The sequence below is a fragment of the Agelaius tricolor genome, unplaced genomic scaffold (genome assembly GCF_023055355.1).
Source record: "Agelaius tricolor isolate 1412-34295 unplaced genomic scaffold, bAgeTri1.0.p SCAF_15, whole genome shotgun sequence".
Classification (NCBI taxonomy): Eukaryota; Metazoa; Chordata; class Aves; order Passeriformes; family Icteridae; genus Agelaius; species Agelaius tricolor.
Genome location: NW_027269275.1, coordinates 13,527,245 through 13,553,620, shown reverse-complemented (window position 1 = coordinate 13,553,620; position 26,376 = coordinate 13,527,245). Strand labels below are relative to the sequence as shown.

Here is a 26,376-nt window from a genome sequence, read left to right as displayed (position 1 = left end):
TGTGTTTTTGTGCCCTGCCATGTGACAACATCTTTGCTCCCAGTGGTGGAACCACCAGAGGCTCCTGAGCACCAGCAGGGCTGTAAATGAGAAGGACTTGGTTATCTCCAGCTTCCCCATCCAACCTGGCCCAGAGAGAAAAGGTGTCCAGCCACAGCACAGCTCACAGTGCAGCTAAGAGAGAGGCATCACAGCACTGCCCTGGCACAGAGGGCCACCCATCCTCATCTGGATGCAGGAGATCTTGTCAGAGACACCAGAATTCATTTGGCTGGGCTGCAACCCCTAGATTGCAATTGCTGTGAATGCTACAGCACAGAGGCTCTTCAGTTGATGTCTAGAAACTGATTGTGGTTTCAGAGCTCTTGCTGATGAATTGCACAGCAGCTGGTCATATTGGGAGGGCTCTGCTTATTATTTTCAACTGCTATCTTGCATGGAAGGAAAATCAAAATACTTTCCTCAAGGTAATTGGCTCTAAAACAATTGAAGGCTTTTTCACAAAGGTGTAATGCAATTAGGACTGGCATTTTAGATAATTTATATCTCTAAAGGTATGTTTATGCCATCATACCCTTACTTTGTGAAAAAAAGAAGAAAAAAAGGAAAAAGCTGCTGGCAAGACAAAGCTTATTTTTCTACTAGAGGCAATGAAATACAGATTAAAACCATCATCCACCTAGTACTGATTAAAAGGCAGCAGAATGCCAGGATCATCTCTGAGGTGTGATCATGGGTGGGATGCTGTGTCACCACCACACATCTGCAGGCTTCCCATCCAGTTTTCCATCAATGCCAAATGATGTTTCATCACTTGCCTTCTGCTGCAGCACCTCAAGAGCTGCTCTCCCCAGCTGCCCTGCCAGCTTGGGTGGCAGCAGCTGGTGCAGCTGGGAGCACCAGCCCCACCACACAGAACAAAACCAGCAGCCACAGCAGTGCCTGGGCTGTGTGTTTGATATCCAGGAACACCCCAAGCTGAGATGCCAAACAATCCAAACACAATCCAAACACAATAACAACTCCAGAAGTGTAGGAAACAGCTGCTGAACTTGTTGATGTGGGATATTGTGACAGCCAAAAGCATGGACATAGCATTGCCTGACACGATTGGGAAGTTTCTGTTTCCCTGATTACCAAAAGGTCCAAGGGTACAGCTGGAGAAATGAATTCTCTCTGCCTGCCTGGTCCTTATGTTTATACTTTACCACTTTTGGCTGACTCTTGCCCAAGACAGTCCAGGGCCAGGGGCATTTTGCCTGACTGCAACAGATCCTATGGTTGAAATTATGGGATGAAAGCCTTTGGTCTCTTGGCCTAGGTGGAAGCAAATGTATTGGATCAATTATCATTACAAGTAGGTCTGAACTGAAACTGGGGAGACACTGAACAACTCTTCAGAGCCCCATTTATGGGTGGATGTCCTGTCCTCATGACAGTATGAGCCAAAGCCATGGATTCAGACAATTCCCACTAAATGACATCTGGATGTGGTCCCTAATGGTCAAGAAGCCACTGACTGTATCACAAGAGTAACTCAATACCCCTGGAAAAGTAAAGGTGTCCCTTAGGCTTGGTTGTAATCCAGTTGACCTATCAGTAGTACACTGTACAACTACAGAAAGTACAGTGGGAAAGAAAAGCAAACAGAGGACAGAAAAGCAAACCCAAGAGCTGTACTGCTGTACAAAGCAGGTGATCACACCCTTCTGTTCTCAGTCAGACAAAGAAGCCATCTGCTGTGCCTGCAGGTTGATCTGCCTATATTCACTAGATCCATGTTTGCAAGAACCTACCTTGAGACATGTGGGAGCTGTTTGGGAACCTGGCTTGGGGTCACAGACCTGACCCCAGCCTGGCCAAGAGGGGACATGAATGTCCTGCCTGATCCTTTGTGCTTTGCAGTGGCCTGTGACACAACACACATCCACACTGTAAGCAGAGACACGTTCAGCTCCACTGCTATGAGATCATTCACTTCAGTTAAAACTTTACCAAATCCAAATGCAGCTTTTTAACGTGCAAGGCCATGGAAGGGATACTCACTATTGGGCTGAGTCGTTGAGCTGATATTCCCGGGACCGGTTGAAGCATTCCTGGATCCCAGAGTCTGCCCAGAGCCTCATCATAGCTGACAGCAGCTCTGGAGAGAAGGGCTCTGTGTCCTCCATCCGACTTACGACATCGCAGACCATCTTGGCATCAGCCTGCAGAGGAAAGCAACAAGAGCTCACATAGATGCTTCAGGCAGAATTTGGAGCCAGAGATTTCACAAACACTTCACCAAACCATCAGGAGTAAAGAGGCCGTGTTTCTCAAGATGGGGCTTTAACATCCACACTGTGTGATCCAGCTGAAAGGCAAGAGGAGGATGGAGGAAGGAAATCACAAGGAAAAAGATTGCTTGTGCAATCTGCCTCATATCAACAAATATTTCTATTCAACAGACAAAGCAGTCTGCACTGCACGTGTGGAATTTCATGGGAACAGATAGGAATTCATACATGTACAAGGGTATTTAAAATTGTTAGCAACAACGCCTTGCTTTAACTGGAAGTGGAAACTTGCTGAAGTGGGGGCTTTGTATCAGAAAGAACTGCAAAAAGACTCCAGAAACAATTTTTTCCAGATGCTGCTTTACTGCTTTTCCTAAATTCTTGTTTTTTTGCTATGAGCCCCTGCTAGGAGGGCTAATTCATGTTAATGCAGACCACCTTGTCTGGCTGTGGTGCTCTGTGACTCAGAGGGAGAGGAATCTCCCACGGCTACAGAGCATGGCAGTGGGGGCAGGGCCAGCTGGCCATTTTCAGATGGAATCTTTTTTGGTGAGAAAAAATGAGATTCACTGGGACAGCAACGTTTTCTGGAGGATAGTGCTCTGACACAACTTGGGTCTGGAAGATGTCTCAGATTTAGGATGGGAATGTCTAGACAGCCTTGGAATAGCTGAGTTCAGCCTTCCTGTAATAGTCTACAGTGGCTTATGCCTCACTCGTTTGTGTAGAAGGACACCAAAATTCATAACCCCCTCTGCTTGCTCTGCAAGAAGTAAACTCCCACAGCACCCACAGACTCCTGAAACCCTTGGGATGTTGACTAATCTGCAGAGATTTTCTTTCATTTCTTTGAAAATCTCATATTTCTACTAGCTGAAACAAACCCAGTTATTATTGCTATAATTAATTGGAAAAGAGGAGCTCTTGTTCCTTGTGTATGTGCAGCAAACTTGTGAAGATTTCTTGTTTTACTCTTTTGTCTCTTGTGTGCTAGACTGAACCCATTCTTGGCCAAATGCAGGTGGAAATCTGCCTTCCAGGGTGTTTGATCTAAGCCAGCAAGTGCAGACCAGAAACACAAATCTTGAGAAGGGAGTGCAGGCTCTGCTCATGCTTTGCTGGGGACAATTAGAAGTGAGGAGCACCACAATAACCTTATTGTATGGATGGGAATGACAAGTGTCTGGTAGGGTCTGCATGATCAGGATCAGAATCTGTAACCTCTCTGTTGAACACTGAAACTGTGGAAAAATTGCAGGGCACCAAACCAAAAGCACTGGAGACTGAAGCTGCTGGAGATTTTAGTGCTCAATGAAAGAGCCTCAGGTGCCCTGAACATGCAGCCTTTATGGGCTGAAGAAGTCTCAGTACTGTATGTCTCAGGATTGTATCCCATAAAACTTAATGGGGTGGACTCTATGCTTTGAAGGCTTTATGAACATAAAATCTTTCTCACAGGGCACTTAACTTCATATTTTAGTGCCCAGGAATCCTCCCAGCCCTCTGTACAGACTCTGTTCATTTTGGAGAAAAAATATTGGTGACTCACACCTCAAAGCCAAGACAAACGAAGAACCTTGAAGAGTTCAGTTAATTTCAAAAGCTTGTTTTCTGCCCTGGAGTGCTTTGTGAGCTGAGTGAATATTCATAAATCATCTGTATGGTTTGCCTGCCCTGCTGGAGCAGCAGTTCTGCTCTTTTCACAGACTCTAAATGACCTAAAACCTGCTAATGGCTGCAGTCTGCCTTGGCCCCAGTATGGGTATGGGTGTATGGGTGATGCAGGAAAAGCATCCATGCTTCCAGTCAGGTAGAAAGATGCCTTTGTGTGTTATCTTGACTGCTGGAGGGGGTTACAGGTATAAGTCACAGATCTGTCCATCTGTCTGCATGGCAAAGCACATTTGAAGCTCTCCAGCTGTCACTTGCATGGTCTGGGCTTCTTCTGAGTTTTGTGGATTTAACTGCAGGCTGCTTTTTTGCAAAACATCAGAGGCAATGGCACAGACATCATATTTTCTGTGCTGGGAAATAGCTGTATCACCTTTTCAACTACTGAGACTTGTGGCAGCTCCCTGTGAGTAAGACCCAGCACAGGGGGGTTTTGAGCAGAAGACAGAGATGAACAGCAATGACAAGGCAGAATGGGAGTGACCAGGCACAGACACTTCTGGCTGTGGTTTTCTGTGAGTCTGTCGGGCCAGAAGTGGGGCTGAGCACGTAGGGCAGGGGATTATTTTGGTACCTGCTCCTCTGCAGTTACTGGAGGTCCCTTTTGGGGACAGGAGAGGCTCTCTTCCCACAGCATGGACACCTGCCTGCAGGGCAGACAGAGTCAGCAGGCTGAAACAGGGGAAGATCTCAAAGGAAAGTTTATTGCTTCTGCTGAACAGTAGTAACAATATTCCAGACTTAGTTTTATTTTACAGAGTGAACCACTGAACTCTTGGTTTCACAGATCCAGAAAAAGCAGGTGCAATGAGTACTTTTAAAAATACCCCTTCCCCCTGCCAAGGCTGAAGTCCCTCTCTTAAGGAGCATGGGGCCATCCAGGAGTTCAGGCATTTGTTAGATGATTTAACGAGCAATTAAGGATCCAAGAAGAGAAGATACCCCTTTCTTTTCTCACTCTCCAGGCTGTGTCTCAAGCTGGGAATGACATTAAAATCTCCAACTCCCCCTGGGCCCAGCAGGTAGATTTTTAAATACTGCCTGATTGACTTTTCCCTGCCTGCCTCCCCTGGGTGTGCTGCTCCTGCTTTTCCCGAGGTGAGAGGAGCTGAGCCTCCTGCCATGCTCTGCCTCTGTACTGCAGCCAGCAATTAAATAAAGCAAAACAAAACAGGCAAACCAGCCCCCCATTCCCCTGCCTTGCAGTTCCCACCCGACAGGGCTGCTGTTAATGAACATCTCGGTGGTATTTCAGCTACCTCGGCAGCTAAAAATAGGCAGTGCTTGGTCCCTGGCATTGCTGGAAGGAGCTACAAAATGGTGCAGGGCTCATTCCACCACTGCAGCCTCTGCCATTCCCAGCTGCTCTGTCTTCTGTCTTGGAGCAAAACATCTGGGAGGAGGGTAAGAGGTCAGGCTGGTCTCCTTTGTGCTGGTTCCTACCCGGTACGAGCATCCCAGCCTGTCTCTGCAGCATTCTGACACCTCCTGCTGCCACTCTCCAGTGCCTTGCACTTCCCATGGCAGGTGAAACCCTAACACCTGAGCTGAATGCCTTGGGCAGCTCATTATGGTGAGTGGGGTTTGACACTTTGTGTCATTCCTGAATGCTGATTCTATCTACCTCCAGGAGAATTAAAGCTGGCTGGGCATGGCTCGGGGAGACAGCTGAGCTTAGAGACTGTGCTAAGGTGAAATTAGACATCCAGCCTTGAGACATCAAGCCAAGAGACAAAACAGGCTTTACTAAAGAACAGACCTCCATTCTGGTTGGGGAATGGAGAGGGTTCTGTAAGGCCAGGGCAGGGTCTGAAATCCACAGGCAGGTGTGAACAAGAAGCTTGTAAACACAGTGGGCAGTTGGCATGTGTCATTGCTAACCCCAGGTTGTGGGCATACCTGTGCACCACAAATCCAGTTCAAAAGGGGATCTGCTCTCTCCCTAACCTGGATATAACTGCAGTTATTTAATTGTCTCCCATCTGTCACTGTCACCAAGCTCACAGCCTGTGCTCAGCATACCAACTTGTGACTTCACTTGCAACAGGCACACAGCCCAATTAATGTGTTACCTGGCTGGAAGGGAGAGGGGCCCCTCCCTGCAGTCTGACACTACTGGCAGTTGTGTTTGTCTCTGCAAGCAGGTTATTTCCCATCACCCTGATATAGACCACCCCTAATTACTTGTTTCTCACCACCACCCATGACAGGTGCTCACAGAGATACCAGCAGAGCTGCACTACAAAGGTACCAGCAAAGCTGCTGCTGCCCTGGCTGTTCTAGAGTCAGACTGGAGTAGGACCCAGGTACCCATCTCTGACTATCCCAGGGCAAATCCTAGCTCTGATCCTTTGAAGTTGCCTAGACACTGACTAGGAGACTTTTTATTTTAATTTTTTTTCCAAAAGGAATAGTTTTCTGGAAGGGGAATTTTAAGGGGGAGAGGCAAAACCTTGTGTGAAGCTGTGTGGTACAAATCTGCTAAACCTTAGAGCTGTGCTGTGTTATAGCCAACAAAGATAGGAGCTGGTGTGCCACACTGTACTGTCCTTTCCTTTTGGTGAACTAAATCCCAGTAAATATAATTTTTTTTTTTTTTTGCTATTATTTGCTCTGATTAATGATACTTGTCACTTAGCCTGTCTCAAAGGTTAACCCTGGGGCAATTTCATCTGGTGGGTGGTTATACCAGGAGCTGCTTCTCAGACATTTCAGAAAATCCATGCAGTGGGGGAAAAGATGAGCACTATAAGCACTTCAGTTTGGCTGGTGGTACAAGGCAAATCAGCACAGTGCCAGTCATCAGCAAGCAATCTCGTGGGAATAATGGTGGCCATCATGAGTCATGAACCTGGGGATAATCAAACTGATGTCTAGACACCATCTAGCATCCAAAAAGGACATCCCTGGAAGGGAACCCTTGTGGGGGACCAGATCCTGATCTCAGGTCACAGCAGTGTGTGCCTCTGCTGCTCCAGTGAAAAATGATGTCCTGTAACTTCACGGCAGAAAGTGTCTCATAAACTGAAAACCTCTCCCTTCTCCTTACAGACTGTCTCAGAAATATGGACCCCACTTCCAGCCACAGAGTGGTTGCATTGCAGCAAAAGCCTGTGATTTTCAGCCTGATTAAATCCTGGAAACAAAGCATGGCTGGTAAATATGTCTTTTCCAGAGATTTCCAGGGCCCAGCTCCAAGTCCATAGAAGTTTTTGTAGACACTGAATAAATAGCTACATGTATGACTCTCCCCCTCACTCTCCCTCTCTTTCTCACACATCTGTGTTTCAGAGCTGACCTCTCAATCTGTGGAAGTCTGTCTGGCATTAAGCAGCTGCTGTGCATCGTGGGAGAGGCAGCTTTCCTCCTGCACCCTTCCATCTACCCTCAGAACATTTAATTGAGGCCTCCCACCTTGGCTTGGCATTTGGCTTGCTGAGAGATCCTGGAAGGCACTGAGCAGGTAAAAATCTATCCAGTGGCTTATTAATATCTATCCCTTTGGAGATTACCTTGAGGTGGTAACTTCCACCCAAACTTCCCCTCTTCACTGTCGTTAGCTGGAGGTGGAAATGCAAAACTCTGGACAGAGACCCCAGTGGTCTGGGAAATGGTGTTTACCCAAAAGCTCAGCATAGTGCTCTCTAGCAGTCTGCATCACACAACAAAGCTAAGCCTAAAACATTAAGTTAGAAATGGCTGGCTTTCCACAGAGTCACAGTAGCCATCCACCCTCGTGCAAACCTCTCACAAAAAGGTTGGCTGACTTGGATACAGTGCTGAAGGGCTGCTGTCTGTCTGGGAGCAGACAGACTTGTGTACAGAAAACACAACCAGGCAGCCACGGTGACATCCAGATCTTCTCGTGAGCTTGTGCTGTCCGGCTGGCAGTTAGCACAGCCCTGGTTCTCGCATCCTTCTGGAGCCAAGATGGCACCATCACCTCTGACTGTCTTGGCCAAACAGGTCTGTGTGTCTGGGAAATGGTCTAGGATCTCTAGCCTGAAACCTTGTTATAGCTGTTTTTTTCTGTCTGCTGCTTCCTGTTTGGGCAGACATTGAGCAGGACTGATACTGGAAATCATGATGATTCTTACAGCAGGCCAACTGCTCTGTGTTCAGTACTACCTTCATTCCCATTCTGGATGATACTGCAGTTGATCAAATAAAATTTGCCAGCCCTTATGTGGGTATTACCCTCTTTTCCCCTTCTTCCCCTTCAACACATATAAAATAATATTCCTGGTTTGCTTGGACTGGTGAGTATCTGGCAATGCAGGGACTGGATAATGCATGGACTAGACTCAGCTCTTGGGCTGCCAGCTGCCCACCACCATAGTAAGAATTCCTATAGCTCCACATCCTGTAGAAAATAGTGGTGCATTCACTGTTGGGGGAAAAACCCACAACCCAACAATACAGAACTCAACCTGCAAGGACAAGTTATTTCCTGAATTTCCTTTTTTCTAGGAAATGCAGGGTCCTCCCCTCTGCTTGAGGAGCTCAGAGTAGCTCCAGAGCTGGGCGAGACAAACGCGGTGGGTAGCTGACCTGATTTTTCCAGGCAAGAATGGGGAAGCCAGAAAGCATGTGTTAAATGGTCTCAAAATAGGTCCTGACCCACTAGCTGCAAAGGCAGGAAAGAAGACAGCACTCTGTCCATCCCAGTCCTCTCTATTTCAAGAAGAGGGCATCCCCAAGAGTCCAAGAGCCACTGCAGGCTCCCCCAGCATTGCTTCAAGAACAGGATGCTTTAATGGGCCCTCTGCCCTACAAGCACTGAGCAAAGGGTCTGGGTACAGGACCTGAAAGCCCAAATGTCATCCTCACTGAGGACTTTCAGGCCATGCAGGCACAGACAGCACTGCCCACCAGGGAGGGGATGAGGCAGAGAGTCACAGATGGGGGACATTAGCCGCATGGCTTCATGCTCTGCAGGGAACAGCTCTGCCGCAGTGCTGAGGAGCAGGCTGGAAACATGGAAAGATGAGAGAGCAAAATCCTTGCAGCTTACTGCCCTTCTCCTCTCCCTAATATCCTCTGCTGGGTAGAAGTCCATAAAATGTAACAGCACTGGAGTATTTGTGCTGCAGTAAACGGCAGGGAAATGCCTGAGATGCCACAGTGGGAGCACAGGTGGGGGAGCTGCACTGGCTCCTGGCATTTGTAAAATAAATGGATATTTTCCATTCATTGCAACGCGGACGGCTGAGGCTGAACAGAGTGGGAGTGGTGGTGATTCTCTGGGAACCCACTCTGGGTTTGGGAGTTACTGATGGGTTTAGCCTGTACATCTTCCACTCCTGAAACGTTCTTAAGATTTTCCACACCAAGATTCCTCTGGGTGACTGTGTTAAAAGCAGCAGGGCAGAGGGGACATAGTTTCATCCCAAGCTTTCCCACCACAAAGGGGGAAAACAGGCTTTGTCTTTGGAGCAGAAAGGGGAACCAGCTCCTGTGGTGGGTGCATTCCTGGGAGAAAGATTTTTTTAACATCTCTGGCTAAATGCCACTTGTATATGATGGTTTATAGGGCAGTGCCTTCCTGCTGGGAAGTTGTGCAGTGCTGGAATCTCGTAATTAGTTTAATGCTCAGAGCTTGATGCAGAACGGTGGGTGCTAATCTCCACTCTACAATTAATCTCACAGATTTACCAGTGCCTCTGTGATGAGGGACTAAGCCTGTGGGTTACATTCATCTGTCCCTGAAGAAAGAGATGGTGTTTCAACCAGAGAGAGCCCTGTTTCATTTTACGGTCCTTTTTTACTTGGTGATCTCTGTTGAAGATACATACCTAAAGGAAAACAGGGAGAGGGAAAATCCCTCCCTTCACCCCAACCCTGTTAATAAATTCCATCTCCCTGTTGCCTCTTTTCTTCTCATAACCCATAATTCCTTCTGTAACCCATAACTGGCTTATCTGGGTAGGGATTTTGTACTGCCCTCCACTGACAGCGCAGTCAGTGGGTTTGCTGTGCATACTCAAGCTTTGTGCCTGATGTGGGGGGGTCTCAAAATTATTTCTTGCACTGCTGATGTGGCACTAGTCATCACAGCAGCCAAAGAATACCAGTTCTTCCACTTGGCAGTAGAACTGAAAAATTAGGTGGTCTTAAAAATCAGCTTGGATGAAACGTGGATTCTCCTGTGAACCCAAAATCCTCTGAAAAATTTAATTTCACATCCAGCCAAAGCATTTGCCTTAAGTCCTATCAAAATATTTTGAGCTATTTAGGTGCTCAGTATTATTTTTTAGAAGTACATCAAATTTCAAACAAAAATTTTGGGTTTGAATGAAAGTTGGGAAAATTAAAACAAATTACTTTGTCCTTTCAGGAATGCAAAATCCTCTTGAAAAATTCTCACATAATTTCCTCTTGTCCATGACTACATGTAGAATTTGACTGGAGTCATATATTTTAACTGGATTTGTAGATTTTGACCAGATTTTACAAATTATTTTGGTTTATTTCAGACTGTTTTTAGCCATTCCATCAAGCATTTCTGTCCAGTTCTATTAATAAGTAGAATAAGAACTTTCTCATCAGGAGTCCTTCATTCTCAGTTTATTTTCTGTTCTAATTTCAGTTGTCACCACCTCAAATTTTCTGGTTTTTTGTCCTGTGCTCTTTCACCAAATGTCCTACAAGATGCTCACTGCTGAGTTTTCCTGGCAATGAAGGGGTTTGCAGCAGTTCCCAAAGCAAATACCCAAGCTGGTGTGGTAACTTCTTGCTTTTTGGTCTCTGGCTGCAACAGAACCAGTGATGGAGATGCAGGGTGACCCCAGACAAGGGGGAAAGACTTCACATGGACACATGGCGGGTTTAGATTAGAAATTAGAAGAAATTCTTCCCTGTGAGGGTGATGAGGCACTGGCACAGATTGCCCGGAGAATCTGTGGATGCTCTCTCCCTGAAAGTGCTCAAGGCAGGTTGGTTGGGACTTCAGGCAACATGATCTAGTGGGAGGTGTCCCTGCCCATGGCAGGGAGGTTGGAATAAGATGATCAAGGTCCCTTCCAACCTAAACCATTCTAGGATTCTGTGATATTAACATTGTGAAGGGGACAGACTGGAGCAAGATGCCATTCACCGAGTGACTGGTTAGCAAAATTTTGCCTATGACTTCTTACTACTACAAAATCCTTGTTTAGCTTCTCTCCCTCTTACTTTCCAGGTGACTGTGAACCCTTCTCTGCAGGGAGGAGCAGAGGTGGGGGTAGAGGAGCATTTGGCTGAGGTTCTGCTGTGAGTGGAAGTTGCCTCTGATGGGGCTGAGGTTGAGCAGTGACTGGTCGAGGAGTCTGCAGCTGTTTAAAAGGAGCCACAGAGTTCAGAGCAGATGAAAGACAGATTTTTAGTTAAATCTCCCCTGTGCTGCTGTATTTCCAGCAAAATCAAGACTTGGGTGCTTGTAACAGGCTTGGAGGAGTTCTTCCTTTGATCAGCAGGGATTACAGAGACTAACCTCCAGCAAGTTCCTCCTTACCAGAGCTGAGGCACATCACACACTAACAGATTTGCTTACACATTGTTTCAGGTTGCTGCAGAGAAAAAATGTCCTATATTTTCCTTACAAGAGCATCAAGAAATTTCCCCAACCCTTTGATAGGAGGAGGGTGGGAGAGGAAGAAGAGGGAAAGGGAAAGAGAGGAAGACAGAGGGGAAGGAATCTGTTGGGTTGAGTGTGAGTGTTGCTGTTCCAGGAGAAGCTGTTCTCAGGGATATTAAGAGGAACTTTATTTTTATTAACTGCTCTTTTCAGACAAAATGGATAAATGGGACCTCAGGTGCATCATTAGAGGACAGGATAGTTCATAAGATAAGTGGCTGGCAGAGAGCTACCTTTCTAACAGCTTAACAAGGGTAGGCAGAAATAGGCTGGGGGGCTGGAAGAAATCTTTGATGCTGTTGTGTATATTTATTATTTATTCTTCTGGCACAAATATAACATCAAAAAATATCAAAACCAAAAAAAGCTCATAAGCTGCTGTCACTGGGTTAGTCCTACATCTCTGTAACCATGGCATCATGTAGTAACGACAAGAAAAATCAGCAACAATGGGGAAGAGCACCCAGCATTTATGACACTTGTGAGGGTGAGGCAGACTTCCTTGCTCTGGTGAGGATGCACCAGAAGGGATAAGAAATTCTGAGAGCATCTTACTAGCCTGGGCATCTGTGAAGCTCAGCTATGGTGGAAAATGCCACAAAACAATGGAATTGCTCCCTTGTGTGTAAATCTGTGTGATACAAATGGAGGATAGAGGGTGGATCCCCTCCTAAAACCCTTTGCTGCCATTACAGGTCACCTCAACCCCCACAGAACAGTGATGGTGATGGCCCCAGTGCCTGTAGCCAAGCATGGAAATGGTTGCACCCTCTCAGCACCATGGTGGGGGCTCTCTGTCACTGTGAGCTGCTGGTGCTCATCTCTGGGGGGTGGCACTGCCACTCCTCACCCTCTGCCTCTCCCATTCATCCTATTGCAGTGCATTCCTTCCTTCCCCTCTGTGCTCCCTCTCTCTTTGTGCCACCCCCCTGGCTCTGCAAGTCCTGCAGCTGCTGCAGTGGGAAGCCCTCCCTGGTGGCTGTACAGAGCAGAGGACTGTGCTGACATGAGCAGCAAGGCACGAGCTTAACACTGCACAGGGTATTTCTTGGAAAATGGTCTATATTCAGTTTTTAATGGAATACTTTGGCTGGATTGGAAATATTTCAACTACCATCCGGGGATTAGAGAGCTTCTTTTAATCTGGTTTTGTTTTGTTTCTTTTTTTTTTATGTCTTTGCAGAAGAAGGAGAAAAAGCCTGCTCCAAAATGTCCTCTATGGAGGGACTGGGATTTGGCAGTGTCATGCAGTGATGCCAGTGGATAATGGGATGTGATAACAGTCACTGACTGCCTCCCAGAGCCCCTTTGCAGAATGGGTCAGACTTCTCCCACAGACAGATTTGGGGCAGAAGTAACCAGTATTCTCCAGCCATCCAGCTGGGAGCAAAGCTCAGGTTTAGGGTCTGGTTGTGCTGCCCTGGACTCCCAGCAGCACAGAGCAGAGCTGACAATAAAACCTGGGAGCAGAGATTTTCACAGCTGCCTAATGGGTCTAAAAATCTGATTTGTTCTAAAATAAGCAGCCCAGACCTGTAGTCATCATGTCCATCTCAGCAGCAAAGTGCACACTGGGTCCCTCCATGGCACAGCCAGTTAGTTGGAAAGTGAGAAGCCCCAGTAAATCCAAATTCTGCAATTCCTAACTTCTCTCTATTTTCCCCTCCTGGTTGCTTTGGCTTTTTCTCTCCTGGCAAGCCCCTCTCCCCAGCAGTACTGCAGCTCTGCCTGCCTGCAGCCATCCCAGCCCCAGGAACAGCCCTGCCTGTGCAGCACTCTCTGGAGATGCCATTTCTCTTGCAGGCATTCAGCCCATGGTGCATCGCAGAAAAACATCCCCAGCGGAGTGAATGATGCCAGTAAGGCTCTTGCCTTCCCTCCACCTCCCAGGGCTACTTTCTGCCTTGGCTACGAGCCTGCTGCATCTTTGTGTGGTTAATAAAAATAACCCAAAAGTACTTGGGAGCAGACAGAGCAATCCCAGAGACTCCAAACATCTAAGGGGCTTTGTTTCCAAGGCAACATCTTGTCTCCTAGCTGCAAAAGGCCACGGGAATGAAGGCAGCCTATGGAAAATGAATAGCTAAATGACAACAACAACAAAAAAATCTGCTGGGGAGCGTTTCAGAGAGGGAGGGGTGTTCGTAGGGGGGCCAGGAAAGAGCGAAGCTAAACAAGCCAGGAGTAGCTGCACAGAGCATGCAAAGGGACAGGGTGCAATTTATCTCATGAGAAGCTCAGTCCTGCCCCCATTGAAATGCAGAGCACCACTTCCACAGACTTAATGGGAGCAGGGGAGCTTGCACAAATCAGCTATTCTTTTCTTTCCCCCCTTTTTTAAGCTACAGTGTTTGAAGATTGGAGCTAGTTAAAAATAATCTATTGTCCAAGGCAGAGACTTCCCCGGTCCCAGGAGCTCCCCAGCCAGGGCTGCAGCTCACTATTGATTTTGGTCACCCCAGTTTCCCATTGCCAGAGCTGCCTCCTCCCTCCACAGCCCAGGGCAGTGAGGCAGGTGGGAGGTGCCAGAGCACCAGCGCATCCCTTCAGCTCTTCCAGGAAAGAAACATGTTTTCACCCATTTCCCAAGGTTTCCAGAGCTGTGCAGTGTGTTAATATCTGTGTGCAGTCCTTTCACTATGGCTGCAAGGACGGCTTTGCTCTTACAGCCTTTTGAGCCAGCTGCCCTGATAGCAGACTTGGAGCATCAGGCACGGGGAAAGCACAGACCCCTGTGCCCCCCACGTCCCACCCATCAGAGCCATGGCCCCTGTCTGACACCAGCCTCCCCTGATGAGGGCAGGCGGGTCTGGGGCTCCACCAGGGTGCTCTGCTGTGCAAGCTGCCCTTATGTAAGTGCCTGCTGCAGTCAAATGCCCCTGGGATCATTTATGGGATTGATATCAGACAGGGAGGGGGAGGCTCCCCCGTGCCAGCCCAGACTGCTCCTGTCTCTCCTCTCCCCTGTGTCCCAGGGGAGTGCTGAAAGCTGAGCATCATGATGCCAAAGCTGCCAGAGCTTTTCCTGTGTGTCCCAGGGGGTGGCACGGATGCCCTGGGAACATGACAGGCATTGTGTCAGGAGCTCCTCCAGGCTGGGTCTCTGCTCCTCAGCAGCACAATGGAGCTCCACCATGCCTGAAAGGAGCTCCTGACACAGCGAGGGGAGGAGGCATTTCCCTGGGGTGGCCAGGAAGGGATAGAGGACATTAGGGCTTGTTAGTGCTGCTCTCTGGCCTGGGCTGGAGTCAGTCTTGGCCTCAAGCTCTCCCTCTCCCTTCCTCAGAGACTCTTTGGGATGATGAACAACTCAGCCATTGATGTCCTGCCTGATCTTAAAACATTTTATTTAATTAATGTTTTTTCTTTGTTCCATCTCTCAGTCAATACCATGTGGGCAAGAGGTTCCCAGAGGGAGAGCTGATGGGAAATGCTCACCTCACACTTTTTTTTCACACCGTCTGCTGTGGGCAGAGCCAATCCATCCACATGGATGGATGGATGACTGCTATTTATTATTCATCTTGGTGTGCAGAGCAGAGCCTCTGTCTGAGCAAGTTTTGAGATTATGAGGTTTGCTTCTCACTCCTCCTCCTTGAAATGGTTTTAAATTTAGCTTAACTTCAGGGAATTCCTCCGAAATTGCCCTGGAGAAGCAAGGCTGGAATTTGGTCCCTATAGCTCTGCCCAGAGCTGGAGGGCTGCCATGGGAAGCCTGCCTGCAGGGCAATAGAGCTGGCCTGTCACCACTGATCCCTGGTGTGTCACCCTCCCTGGCTCCTGGAGAGCAGCTGGGTACCTGCAGTGCAGGCCCAGCAGGCACAGGCTGCTGGAAAAGCAGGGGACCAATCTGACCAGGCATTCTGCTCGCCCCCTTTTCCCAGGGGACACTCAGTGGGGAAAACCCTGGTCAACAGGGAGCTCCTGGGGCTCAAGGATGGGCCAGTAGGGATGAGACTTGATTTAAGAATGGGGAGAGCATGGGACTTGGGTGTTTGTATCAAAACCACCACAGCCATTTTACCTTCTTGTCCCCAATTCATCCTTCTTGCAGGTACCCACTGAGAGTATTGTGCACTTACTAATTTTCTATCCTAAACTCCTTTGCTGTGTTCCTGGATCACCTTCCACTGCCATAACTTTCATCCCTACATGGCTGAACTTCAGTTCTATGTGAAATGATTCCTACAGATCACGCTGAGTTTTCACTTGCAAATACTCTTGGACAACTTTCAAGGCACTCACCCCCATTTAACCATGACATAAATTGTGTGGTACTCTCTGTACAACTGGTTGTCAAAATAGTTCAAAATATTAATACAGGAGCTGGGATTTTCCAAGGTAGTTGGTACTGACCTAACCTGATTCACACTGGGCTTGATTGTAAATTGTTAGCAACAGGGAACAATGAATGTTCCTGAAAATCCCATCGCTTGGACATAATGATAGAGAAAATAGATTTTGCAGGACACATTATTATTGGGTTGTAAAAAATTCTCACCCAGTTGTCTTTAAAAATGCATCTGCTCAGGTTGTTAATGGTATTTGCATGGACAGTCTTGTCATTATGTCTGAATGAATAAATAGTATTGATTTATACTATAATAAATTTGTAGAATAAGAGCTAAAATACAGCCAGCTGGTGGCTGGATTATACCTTTTTGGAGTATTTGCTGGCAAATGTCTCGTGTTTTGGTTTTTCAAGAGGACTGAACAGGGGACAATACACCTGTTACCCTTGGTCCTAACATGATCAGGTGATAAGCATCTGTTGAGCAGTCAGGGCACTCTAACCCCCTCCTAAAAACCTGCCTGCCTCTTCATTTTCTGTGCCACCCTTCTGCTTCAGGTGGCTTAGCTCATTGACTTGGGCTCAACAGACACACACACTGAGGCTGGCTTCCAGACCCTCAGCCAGGCATAGACAATATATGCTTACATCTCCTCCACAGCTAAAACCTGTCAAGTTTTCAACCTGCCTTTGAGCTGATATCTTCAGAGTAATAGGTCAGGCTGGAAATGCATTTCCAACCCTTGTCTGCCTACCAGAAGCAAGCTCTCCTTCTCTCCTTGCCACTCCTTGTGAGCCACAGCACTCAGTAATGAGGCCATTGATGGAGCAGTGGTATGTTCTTTTGTCCCTGCCAAAACCCTGCTCCCTCCTATTCAACTCAACAAGATGTGAAGCCCTGGTGCTGCCAAGTGTCTTTTCAGCTGCCAAAGGAAAAGGAGCTAATCAAACAAGGAAAAGAGCCCAAGTACCAGGCTCCATTCCCAGCTCAAAGCCTGTGGATACAATACCCACCAGCTGGCCTGGTGGGCTCTGAGCAGCTCCTGTTCTGCCTGTCCTGGGGTGAGAGCTGTGGGCTCTGCTGCTCCCGGTCCACATTACTGCTGCCTCAGTGAGCCTGCGTTGGAAAGCTGCTGCATTGATCCCTCTCAAGGCACACCACAGCCTGTACTTGTTAGTCCTTTATTTTTTCTTAAATTCTGTTCTGCAGTGCCAGCTTCCTATCTCTCCCCTCCTTATTTCCCACACAAGGAGAAAAGCCTCACGCTGCGCCTTTCATGTCCCTTGGCCTGTCAGTGGACAGCACCTTTGAAGTCATCTTCTTGACCTCTGTTTCAAACTCTGCAACTCAAATCTTTTCTCAGTAAAAAATGGGAGGAGGTTGTTGGTTTTCAGTATCAATATTTGAAACAGGGTATGGGTTTCCCTTCCATAGTGCTGCTTGGTCAGTGATGCTCACAGAACTGTCTGGGCAGGGCCAAGCCCACACTGCTGCGTTGGTTCTGCTGCTGCTCCACGCCAGATGAGCATGGGATTTGTTTTTGGATGCATCCTGATCTGCTTCTCCACAACATTCTTCCATCTCTTCATTTTTAGCACTGACATTAAGTATTTAGAGCATAAAATGACTAATTTGCCTCTGCAGCCGCTATGTTTTGAGGCCATTTGGGAATCGCTGAAGTTATTTGCCACCTCCAGCCCAGTGAGTTTTATAAAGGGATCATACATTTCCATACTACTTCTTCCTTCCAACTGCTTATTTACCACAGAGCCACCACTGTGACAATGACTGGGGGGCAGCCTCTGCTGAGGTTAAACGTAGAGATTATTGAACAGCCTGCTTACTACGCACAACAGTTTAGGATGGGAGGTGAAAATGCTGCTTTGCCAAATGAGTAACACCAAGTTATCTGTTTCAGCTGGAGCTGCTCCAGTGCTTTTGGCATTTCTAGGGCTGATGGACACCGCAAAGAATATTTAAGGAGACAAAAAGTAATCTGCACGCTTTGGAGGTTGGCCACAGTGTCACTGTAAATGCCTCTCTGCTCTTGTAAAAAATGCCACAGGCCCTTCAAAGGTCATGGGCACTCAGCTGCTCAGGGTCACATCTCTCCTGCCAACAAGGGGTCCCTCACATTGAAGGGAGAAGCAGGACAGCTCTGAGGTGGAAAAGGATGCAGTATGCTCAGCAGCCCTGCATCCCTCCTCTGATGCTTTTCTCCCTCACTGGAGAGCCTGCCTGAGCAATCTTTGCTTGGGTGCTCTGATCCTGGCTTGGCCAGAGTTGCTGGAGGAGGGGGCAGCCTTAGCATTGCCATTGCAAACCATCCCAGGCTGGTGATGTTGCTGACACAGCACTCCTGAGGCAGGGAGCAGTGTCATGGGGCTGAGCTGGTGAGCAGCACAGTGCTCCCCAAACCCAGACACTGCAAATACACACGGGGCTGGTCAGTGTCAGCAAAGGTGCTGGTGCCATATCACAGAGGGCTCAGCAAGGCCACTCCCAATGGATCTGTGCCTGCTCATGCTGAACCCTGTCTCATGGCTACCCCGTACATCACTCATCCACAGCACCTGTGGGTCTTTGATGACCTTGCCCTGCTGTGATGTGAAGGTGGCCCAGGAACTTTCCAGCAGCTCTGCTCCCAGCCTTAACATGGGAGGTGAAGTCTGGGACATGCCACTTGTGGACCCACTCTCCCTTCCATCACAGCCCATGATCGATCTCCCACTGCAGACCTCACCTGTGTTCTGGCTCATTCTTTGGCTCCAGGGGAACCTCTTCTGCTCTCTGGCTGGGCTAGGCATGGTCTGGCTACATCTGCAGTTAATGCCTGCTGAGGGCCCAAGACATGAGCCCGTGGCCTTTCTCTAGAGGCTTAGCTGAAGGGATCGTGGTCTACAGCAGGCAATATTTTGTCAACCCAGTTTCTGTTTATTGTCATGGGTGTGGTGAGTCTTGCCTTCAACACTCACCTCTGAGCTCTGCATGTTGCTGAATTAGGGATAACAAACTCCTAAGGAATGGTGTTTTGCAGGGAACATCCTTCTGAGCTGCAGTGTCAGGTGCTGGTGCCCTTCTCTGTCTGACATCTGTGCCCTGGAAAAAGCTTTGCTTGCTCCATGGGAGTGCTGTTTCCTCACCTTTGGCCATGCTACCTTCACTGCCCATCCAAAACCAAACCAGAGTTTGAGTGATGTGGTATCTTACCTGCTTTCACTGCACTCCAGCAAGTTTTCTTTCTCTTCTTTATTTCTATGAGAAGCTGTACAAAGCCTGCTCCACCATTAGGGCCTCGTCAAACAAGTAACACCCAGCAAACTTCCCATCCCACTGCTCCACGCCAGCCTGATGGACTCATAACCTCACAAGCTTTTCCATTTTAATGTGAATGGTCCTCATCCTCCAGCTGGGGTAATGCCCACTGGCAGGAATTTTCTGTGTTCGTAAATATTTCCCTGCTACTGTGAAGAGGCTGTTTTTCCATTCTTCGTATCAGATGAAGATAGCTGTTCTGCCAGCTCACCATGTAAATTTAATAGCATTCCAAAACCTCTGTCCTACATAAATATGAATGTATTTCATCCAAGAGGAACCTGTTATTGAAGGAGCTGCATTGCTAAATCATTCAGAAGGTTATTGTTTGAAGTACTTGCAGTCAACAGTGTCTTGGCGATTACAGCTCAAAAAGGGAGGGAGGGTGGAGGAAAGAATGAGTGGGGATCATGGAAACCTCTTTAAATGAGGGAGCTTATGTACCAAGATCATCAAGGTATAAGCAGGGCATTGCCAACCAGCAGGTCTGGCCCCAGGAGGATGGGCCAGCTGCAAGCAGCTCTACAAATTATTCACTGGCAATTGCTTTCTTGCTGCTGCCCTGACTTATTTACACTCCAAAAGATTTCTGAAGTGTGTTTATTTAAGAAAGATAAATCCAGAGGCTCTAGAAGGGGAGAGGAGCTTTCCAAAGGAATTAGGCCCTGGCACAACACAATTCATTTCACTCATTAACCCCTCCTCACAAGGAACACACTAAGTGCTTATGCATTATGCATCATCAGGAAATTCTGATTTGATGGAGACTGAAGGTTAAAAGGCATTTCTGTGCTTTTCCTTACTCATTGTCATGCTGAAAGATGGAGAGATATCATGGAGGTGGGGAAAACTGGGGGAGTGAGAGCCCCTGTACCCTGACACTGAGTGTGCACAGTGCCACAGTGCAGATGGGAAAAGCTTCATGGTTGTGGAAGGACATGTGTTCCCCTGACGTTAATGTCTCCTACTGAATTCAAACATTTCCACCCTCTTTAGTAAATTCCCTACTTTCTTTGAACAGTTTTGTGTCATCAGTACACAAACCCACCCAAATCCTCACCTTCAGACCTGTTAAGAAACATAGTTCTGGGTACTGCAAGAACTTGGAGAAGGCACAAGGTCCAAACAGAGACCTTGTTCAGGCACTACACCTTCCTATGTTTGTAAACCAGCAGCTGGCAGACCTCAGAGTTTCTAAGCTGATTTCAGTCATTTAATTGATGATGCAACTGTAGATATCGACATCACTATCCTTTACTTTTTACTGATTCATCTGTTCCTCAAGCAAATGTTTAAAATGAATTTGCTTTTTTACACCTGCAAGTTGCAAGGGTTGTATTGTAAGATGTCAGTCCAATCTTTAGGAGGGCACATGTTTATCTGCCCATAACAATTTCACAGGTAGCTGTAAGGGATAAAAGCCTTTTTACCCTGCAAAAGTGTCCTCTGGGAGCATGTGCCTCACAAACAAGAACCCCCAGTAGCATTTCAGAGATGTCCATCATGGCCATTGGTCTCCTGGTTCTGATGCAAGGCATCTAAGACTGATGCCTGGAGAGCCTAGGTCTCTTGGGTTACCATGGGATGACAATGCCATATCATTTTGCTGTTGATCCAGCTCCAGATAAGAAGTAGTTATTTTCTTGTTGCTTTGCTCCTCCATGTGATGCTGTTCAGCCCTTTCTAGCAGCAAAGGTTAGGACCCCATCTTGTTTTTACTTAGGTTCAGCTGCATGGATAATTCATATGAAGTGCTCACTCCCAGTGCTGCTGGCTGGAAAGGCACCTCTGACACCGCTGGCTTGGCCCCACTCTGGTGCTTGAACAGCATGAACTGGTTTTTATGATGAGTGAAAGATGTCTTTCAGAGTTCTGCTGAAAGTTCTGCTGAGTTCAGGGTTCAGAATTTTGTTTTCTGGCAACGGGCTTGCACAGTCAGATACTCCTCATGCATTGCAACAGAATGAAGCTATTAAAAATACAATTTAATTTTGGTCTCTCTGCTGATCAGTATAGTGTGAATTCTCACTTTACTCTAACTTTAATGTTTTCCTTGTAAATTTCAGTGAAATCAGTAATTGGTCTGATAATTGAATTTTCAGATCATGTGTCAAAGGAATAATGGCATGCCTGGGATAAGTAGCAGTCTGCCTCTGGAAGCCCAAACATCTGAAATGGAAAATTCTGCAGAATTTAGATAAAGATTTGAATATACTGCTGAGGAGCTAAGAATAGACACATTATTTATATCGTCAAAGGAAGCGGCAGAAATCACAGAGATGTTCAGAGACCAAAGATGGTGCGACAGCCATGCACAGACAGGAATTGTGCTCACAGAGCTGTCACTGACGTCTCAGCACAGGCACACGCTCCCAGAGGGCCCCTGGACCAGGCAGCATTTCATGCAGAAGAGAAATGCCAGGCTTTTCCCTCCTGGAAGAGGGGAAATCTTCCAGGTAATCTCAGGGAATCTTCCAGGTACCTGGGCAGAGAGTGGGCAGTAACGTGGCCATGGCAGAGATGCCTTGTGCCCCACCAGGTGTTGTCTCCCCTGCTCTGAAGTCCCTGTGGGCTGCACTGTGTCCCATGTTTCCAGGGGAGAGACTGATGCCAGAGATTCATTAGTGTTTTCCCATTCAGTTATTCTCAAGGTCCATTCCTTAGTAGGAGCTGACTTCTAATAGACTGGAGAATAAGTTAAACAGCTAGTAAGAAAAATTCAAAACATCCTTTCAATTAAAAACAAAATAAAATATAGGCTTCATAGCCATAACAGATGCCTGCATTTCTCTGAAGTTCACATACTTTAAAACTGTGTCCCTCTCTCCTGGGACCATGACAGCAACACTCAGTTTTTCCTGTATTTCATATGCTTTCAAACTTGGAAGCATTTCCAGAAGTACAATAAATGCCTGCTTTCTGCCCTTGTTTAATTATTCTATATTTTCTCCCAACCATGTTTCTTGTCTCTTCACTGACACTTTCCACCTTCTCCTCTAGTTCACTATCTCCCAAATTCAAGGTGACCATCTCCAACCCTGAAAAAGATGGAGGTGTCCTGTTTCCTCTCCCTCCCAGTTTGTGCCTTCAGTGGCTGTGGTGATATTGCTTCTGCTCACATTAACATACAGGAGAGGAGGATGAGAGCCCAGGAGCCCCCTCCTGCTGGGTCTGTGTGATACCTTCTTCCAGCAAGCCCAGGCTGCAGGGATGTGTGAGATGCAGGCTGGAGCGCGCCCATCCGCAGGGGCAGGAGACAGATGCTGGGTGGGAAGCACGGCTCCGAGAGGCTCAGGTGCCAGATGAAGGATCTGCTTTCCTGGGAGGAACAGGCAGTGCCAAGCACATGCTGCATCCAGGACTCTCCCCTGCAGAGGAGGGGAGCAGGGGCTGTTCTCACCCTGCCTACGTGGGTGCCACCAGCCCCTTCAAGGAACTGCAGTCAACACTTGCAAAGAAGGTGATCACTCATCGCTCTCATCAGCTTAGGTGTGGAGGGAGAGATGATGTTCACACTAATTCAGGCTTAATTCTTTTTTTTCTTTTGACATGAGATGTCTTGTATGGCTTTGCCAATCCTATGTCCATCAGAGCCAGCTGGATGCTGGGGTTTCTTCTCAGTGCCATGACGAGAACTTACACTGATTTTTGCAAAACAAATGTGCCAACAGATTTTGGCAGGTGTTTCTCCCCATGCCCTGTTTAGATAGTATTCAACTTCAGCAGTATCAAATGTTTGCACTACAGCAATGGCAAAATATCCTCCTGTGCTTTTGCCTTAAATTTTAATTTTCCTCTCACTTTCATTTATCAGCTAAGCATTGGTATTGTTATGTAGGAAAAAATAAGATATTCAAACTATTCTGTTCAGCTTTTCACTGTCAAATATTACTGCAGAACCACCTTCTCTGAAAATGGTGGATTTTGAAAAATCTGCATTTTTAGACAGAAAATTACTTCCAGGGAAATAAATAAAATTGGATAGAGTACATGTGCTGGCATTAGCTCAGCTCCTTCCATCTCGGGGAAGGGGAGTCGTTTTAAAATTCAATCACTTGGATGTGCAGGAAAAAATGGCTCTGATTTGTTTTGATGATTAAAATGTCCAAAAATATCAGTTTCCTGTCCATCATTCAGAGTGTGTTTATGTCAGAAAGCAAGATGAAGCAAAGTTTATCCTTGAACAGTAACAGAAGACCAAGAGACTGGCTACCTCCAGGTGCCAAGGGCCACTTGCCACTGCTGGCCTTGGTGGTCATTTCCACACTAGAACCAACCATTGTGTGTCAAGGTTAAAGCCTTACAGAGCTGTGAACACATTCATCTGCAGACACAGAAATCTGTAGATAATTCCTTATTAATAGCTCCTACTGCTGTAAAGACCAGGAATTCTGTGCTAACTGATCCAACAGGCAGCTTGCAAAAGTGCTGGACAGCAAAAGTGCTGTCACTGTGAGCACCCCCAAGCAGCACTGGCTGTGGGGATAGGAAGCAATCTGTGGCTTTATCCTTCAGCATTACATTGATGATGTTAACTACATGTTACTGGGAAGAGAACATGGTCCATCTACTACATTTCAAGAGATGGGCAAAGAGGAGGGGCTCTGTAGTGGTTTAACAGTTCACAGCATCCTCAAAGGGTGACAGCCATGCTGTAGGGCAAGGAGAGCTCTTGGGCTGCTCAGGTTCCCTGGTCACTGCTGGTACCAGGCATTGTGGGAGGAAAAGAAAGGGTGGTTGTGTAGCTCTGAGATACACGAGGGGTGACTGTGAGATTGGCAGTCCTTTCTTCTCAAATGTGCTGATGAAAATCTAGCCTGAGAGGAATTTTCAAAAGGTATGTAAAGCTATGGAGAAGTAGGTGGTTTGCAAGCAATGACGAAGAAGTGGTGGAGGGAAAGGAAATTACTTTCCAGAGTCATGTGTGTATGATCACACTCTGGGCAGCACCAGGGATGTGTTGTTGCCCAGAGCCAGCTCTTCCCCCATGCAGTTCACACAGCAGCCATGCTTTTCCAGGAAAATGTCAGGGGAACATACTGCTGTGATGGCCTAAGCAGCATTCATTCCTCATGCATTCCTGGGGAGCCTGGCAGAGATAAGCCCTCCAAGGTCAGTGGGCAGCACATCCACAGGGGAGCACTCCTGATTTCCATGGGGCACACACAGCCAGGCTCAGCAGCTCCACACAAACACACCTCACACAGAGCCAAAGCACTGAACCCAGCTCCCAGAGCCCTGCAGGCTCACTGAGGGAATGGCAGTGGCAAAGGCAGATGAACAAGTGTTAACAGACTGACAGATGTTTCCAGTAGCAGCAAGTTGGACAGAGAGGTGTGGGATCCAGGAATCGTGTCTGTGGGCGAGCACACATCAGAGTCAGGCAGGCTGGGGAGAAGACCCTGAATCACAACCAGGAGCAGCTACAGCAAGGCTCAGCCTAAAGATGGTCTGGAAAATGCTTTGGGCCCAGCCTGTGGAGAAACTTTTTGTCAGGTGATTACACAGCCAGTACTTCTCATCTGCTGCTGATGGTTAGCAGAGCCACATAAATGGACAGACTGCTGTACCAGGGGGGCTCTTGCTCTGGGGACTGAGGAGAGCAGGATTCTGAAGGGCTGAGCAGATGCAAAGAAAGCACCTCTCTGTTGTTGTCTACAATAAGTCAAGGGCGCTATGCACTGGAGAGGATACATCATGTTCAAATGTAGCACTTTAGGGCTTCTGTTAGAAAATCCATACTCTGCTTTAAGGGACTTCTGACAAGCAATAACAGGAGATTAGCAGAGTGCAGAGGGGCTCTGAAGCTCCCAACAGCAGAGTTATTCTCTTTAAGATGAAGCTGTTGATAGGCAACCAAGTTAAAAGTTGTCAAGATACAGATGATGTCTTCTCTTTCCCTTCACTCTCATCCTTCTCTTCTAACCCTTTTAGCTTCTAACTGCATGCAATGGATGCTCTAAAACAGTCACCTCTAAATCTGGAGAGGAAAAACTGGCCCATTTTTAAGGGTTACCCATGTTATCTGCCCCTGGTCAATTCTGTGTGGCACCTGACTGCTCCTCTCAAGCCACCTGTTTGTATGGAGGTAGCTTTGTGTCCTCTGAGCACAGAAGGACTCAAGTCATGGCTTTGGGACTAAGAAGATAAGCTTTAGACACTTTTCTTTGGGAGAGAAATAAGCTCAATCACGTTCACAATAAAGGCTTTTCTGGGCTCTGGCTCAACTGCTTGGGTGTTGCAGCAGTGTAGGAGGAACTTCTGGTTTTAGGGTTCCTGCAACTGAGAGCAGTCAGGAGCTCAGCCACAGAGGAGAGGGAAACCCAAGAAGTGTGAAATCTAAGCCCTTGTATTGCTTTTTTAAAAGGTTCCCAAAGAAGTGGAAAATAGCAAACTGTACCATAAACTTGGAAGTTTGACCCTTGAGAATTCCTCTGACTTTGACTTCTAAACACCTTTTTTACCTCTTTGTAGCTTGTTTTTGCTCTTAATTATACTATTCAGATCCTGCTTTGTGTATGTGCTGTTTCCCTGCTCACCCTCTGGAAATGTGAAGCTGAATTGCCACCCTAAGGCTGTTCAGCCACCCACTGGTCAGATCCAGCCACAAAACCTCTCCATCAGACAAACCCAGGATGGTGCCCCCTGTGCCAGTGGTAAGTGCCACAAGGAGTGTGCAGGAACAGCAGATTTCAAGCTGCTGTGTCCTAACTCCAGGCATGGTACAGTCTGAAAGCCCTCTTCACTCACTTAAGCTTAATTGCACAAACCATTAAAGCTACCACCCAGCTCTGGAACTGACTGATCCAAACCCTAAGTGCTTCCCAGCCCTTCCAGGGATATAAAGGACAGTGGATTTGGATTCAGGTGTCAGAAGTTCGCAGCTGGCAAGACATAAAAGCTTGTAACTTTTAAAATCTAGTAGGCTGCTCTCTTTCAGTGCCTGTGTATGAAGGGTGTGAGGCATGTTACTTGTTGGTACTGAGTCACTGGGATGCAGAACTTGGACTGAAACACTGGGAAAGTTCACAGCTCCAAACTACCCTGACCCCTACTGATGCTTCAGGTTTTAGCTTTTATATTGTTCAGATTCTGTACTGCTTTAGTGTGGAGTTCTGAGCTTCATATTAAGAAATGGTGAGCTCTCTTCACAGAGTAGCTAGACAAAACAATTCCTTTTCTAGCTTGGGATCAAGGACAACCAATC

At 47.2% G+C, this 26,376-nt stretch overlaps 1 protein-coding gene across 2 annotated transcripts in view; it reads right to left on the bottom strand.

Annotated features, from left to right (window-relative positions):
* Nucleotides 1-26,376, bottom strand: part of GNAO1 (G protein subunit alpha o1) — a 141,293-nt gene that overhangs the window by 45,370 nt on the left and 69,547 nt on the right. For both annotated transcript variants that reach the window (XM_071440485.1, XM_071440484.1), the window contains exon 4: nucleotides 2,047-2,207. In XM_071440485.1, coding sequence (XP_071296586.1) covers nucleotides 2,047-2,207 — 161 coding nt within the window. The remainder of the gene's footprint in view (nucleotides 1-2,046; nucleotides 2,208-26,376) is intronic.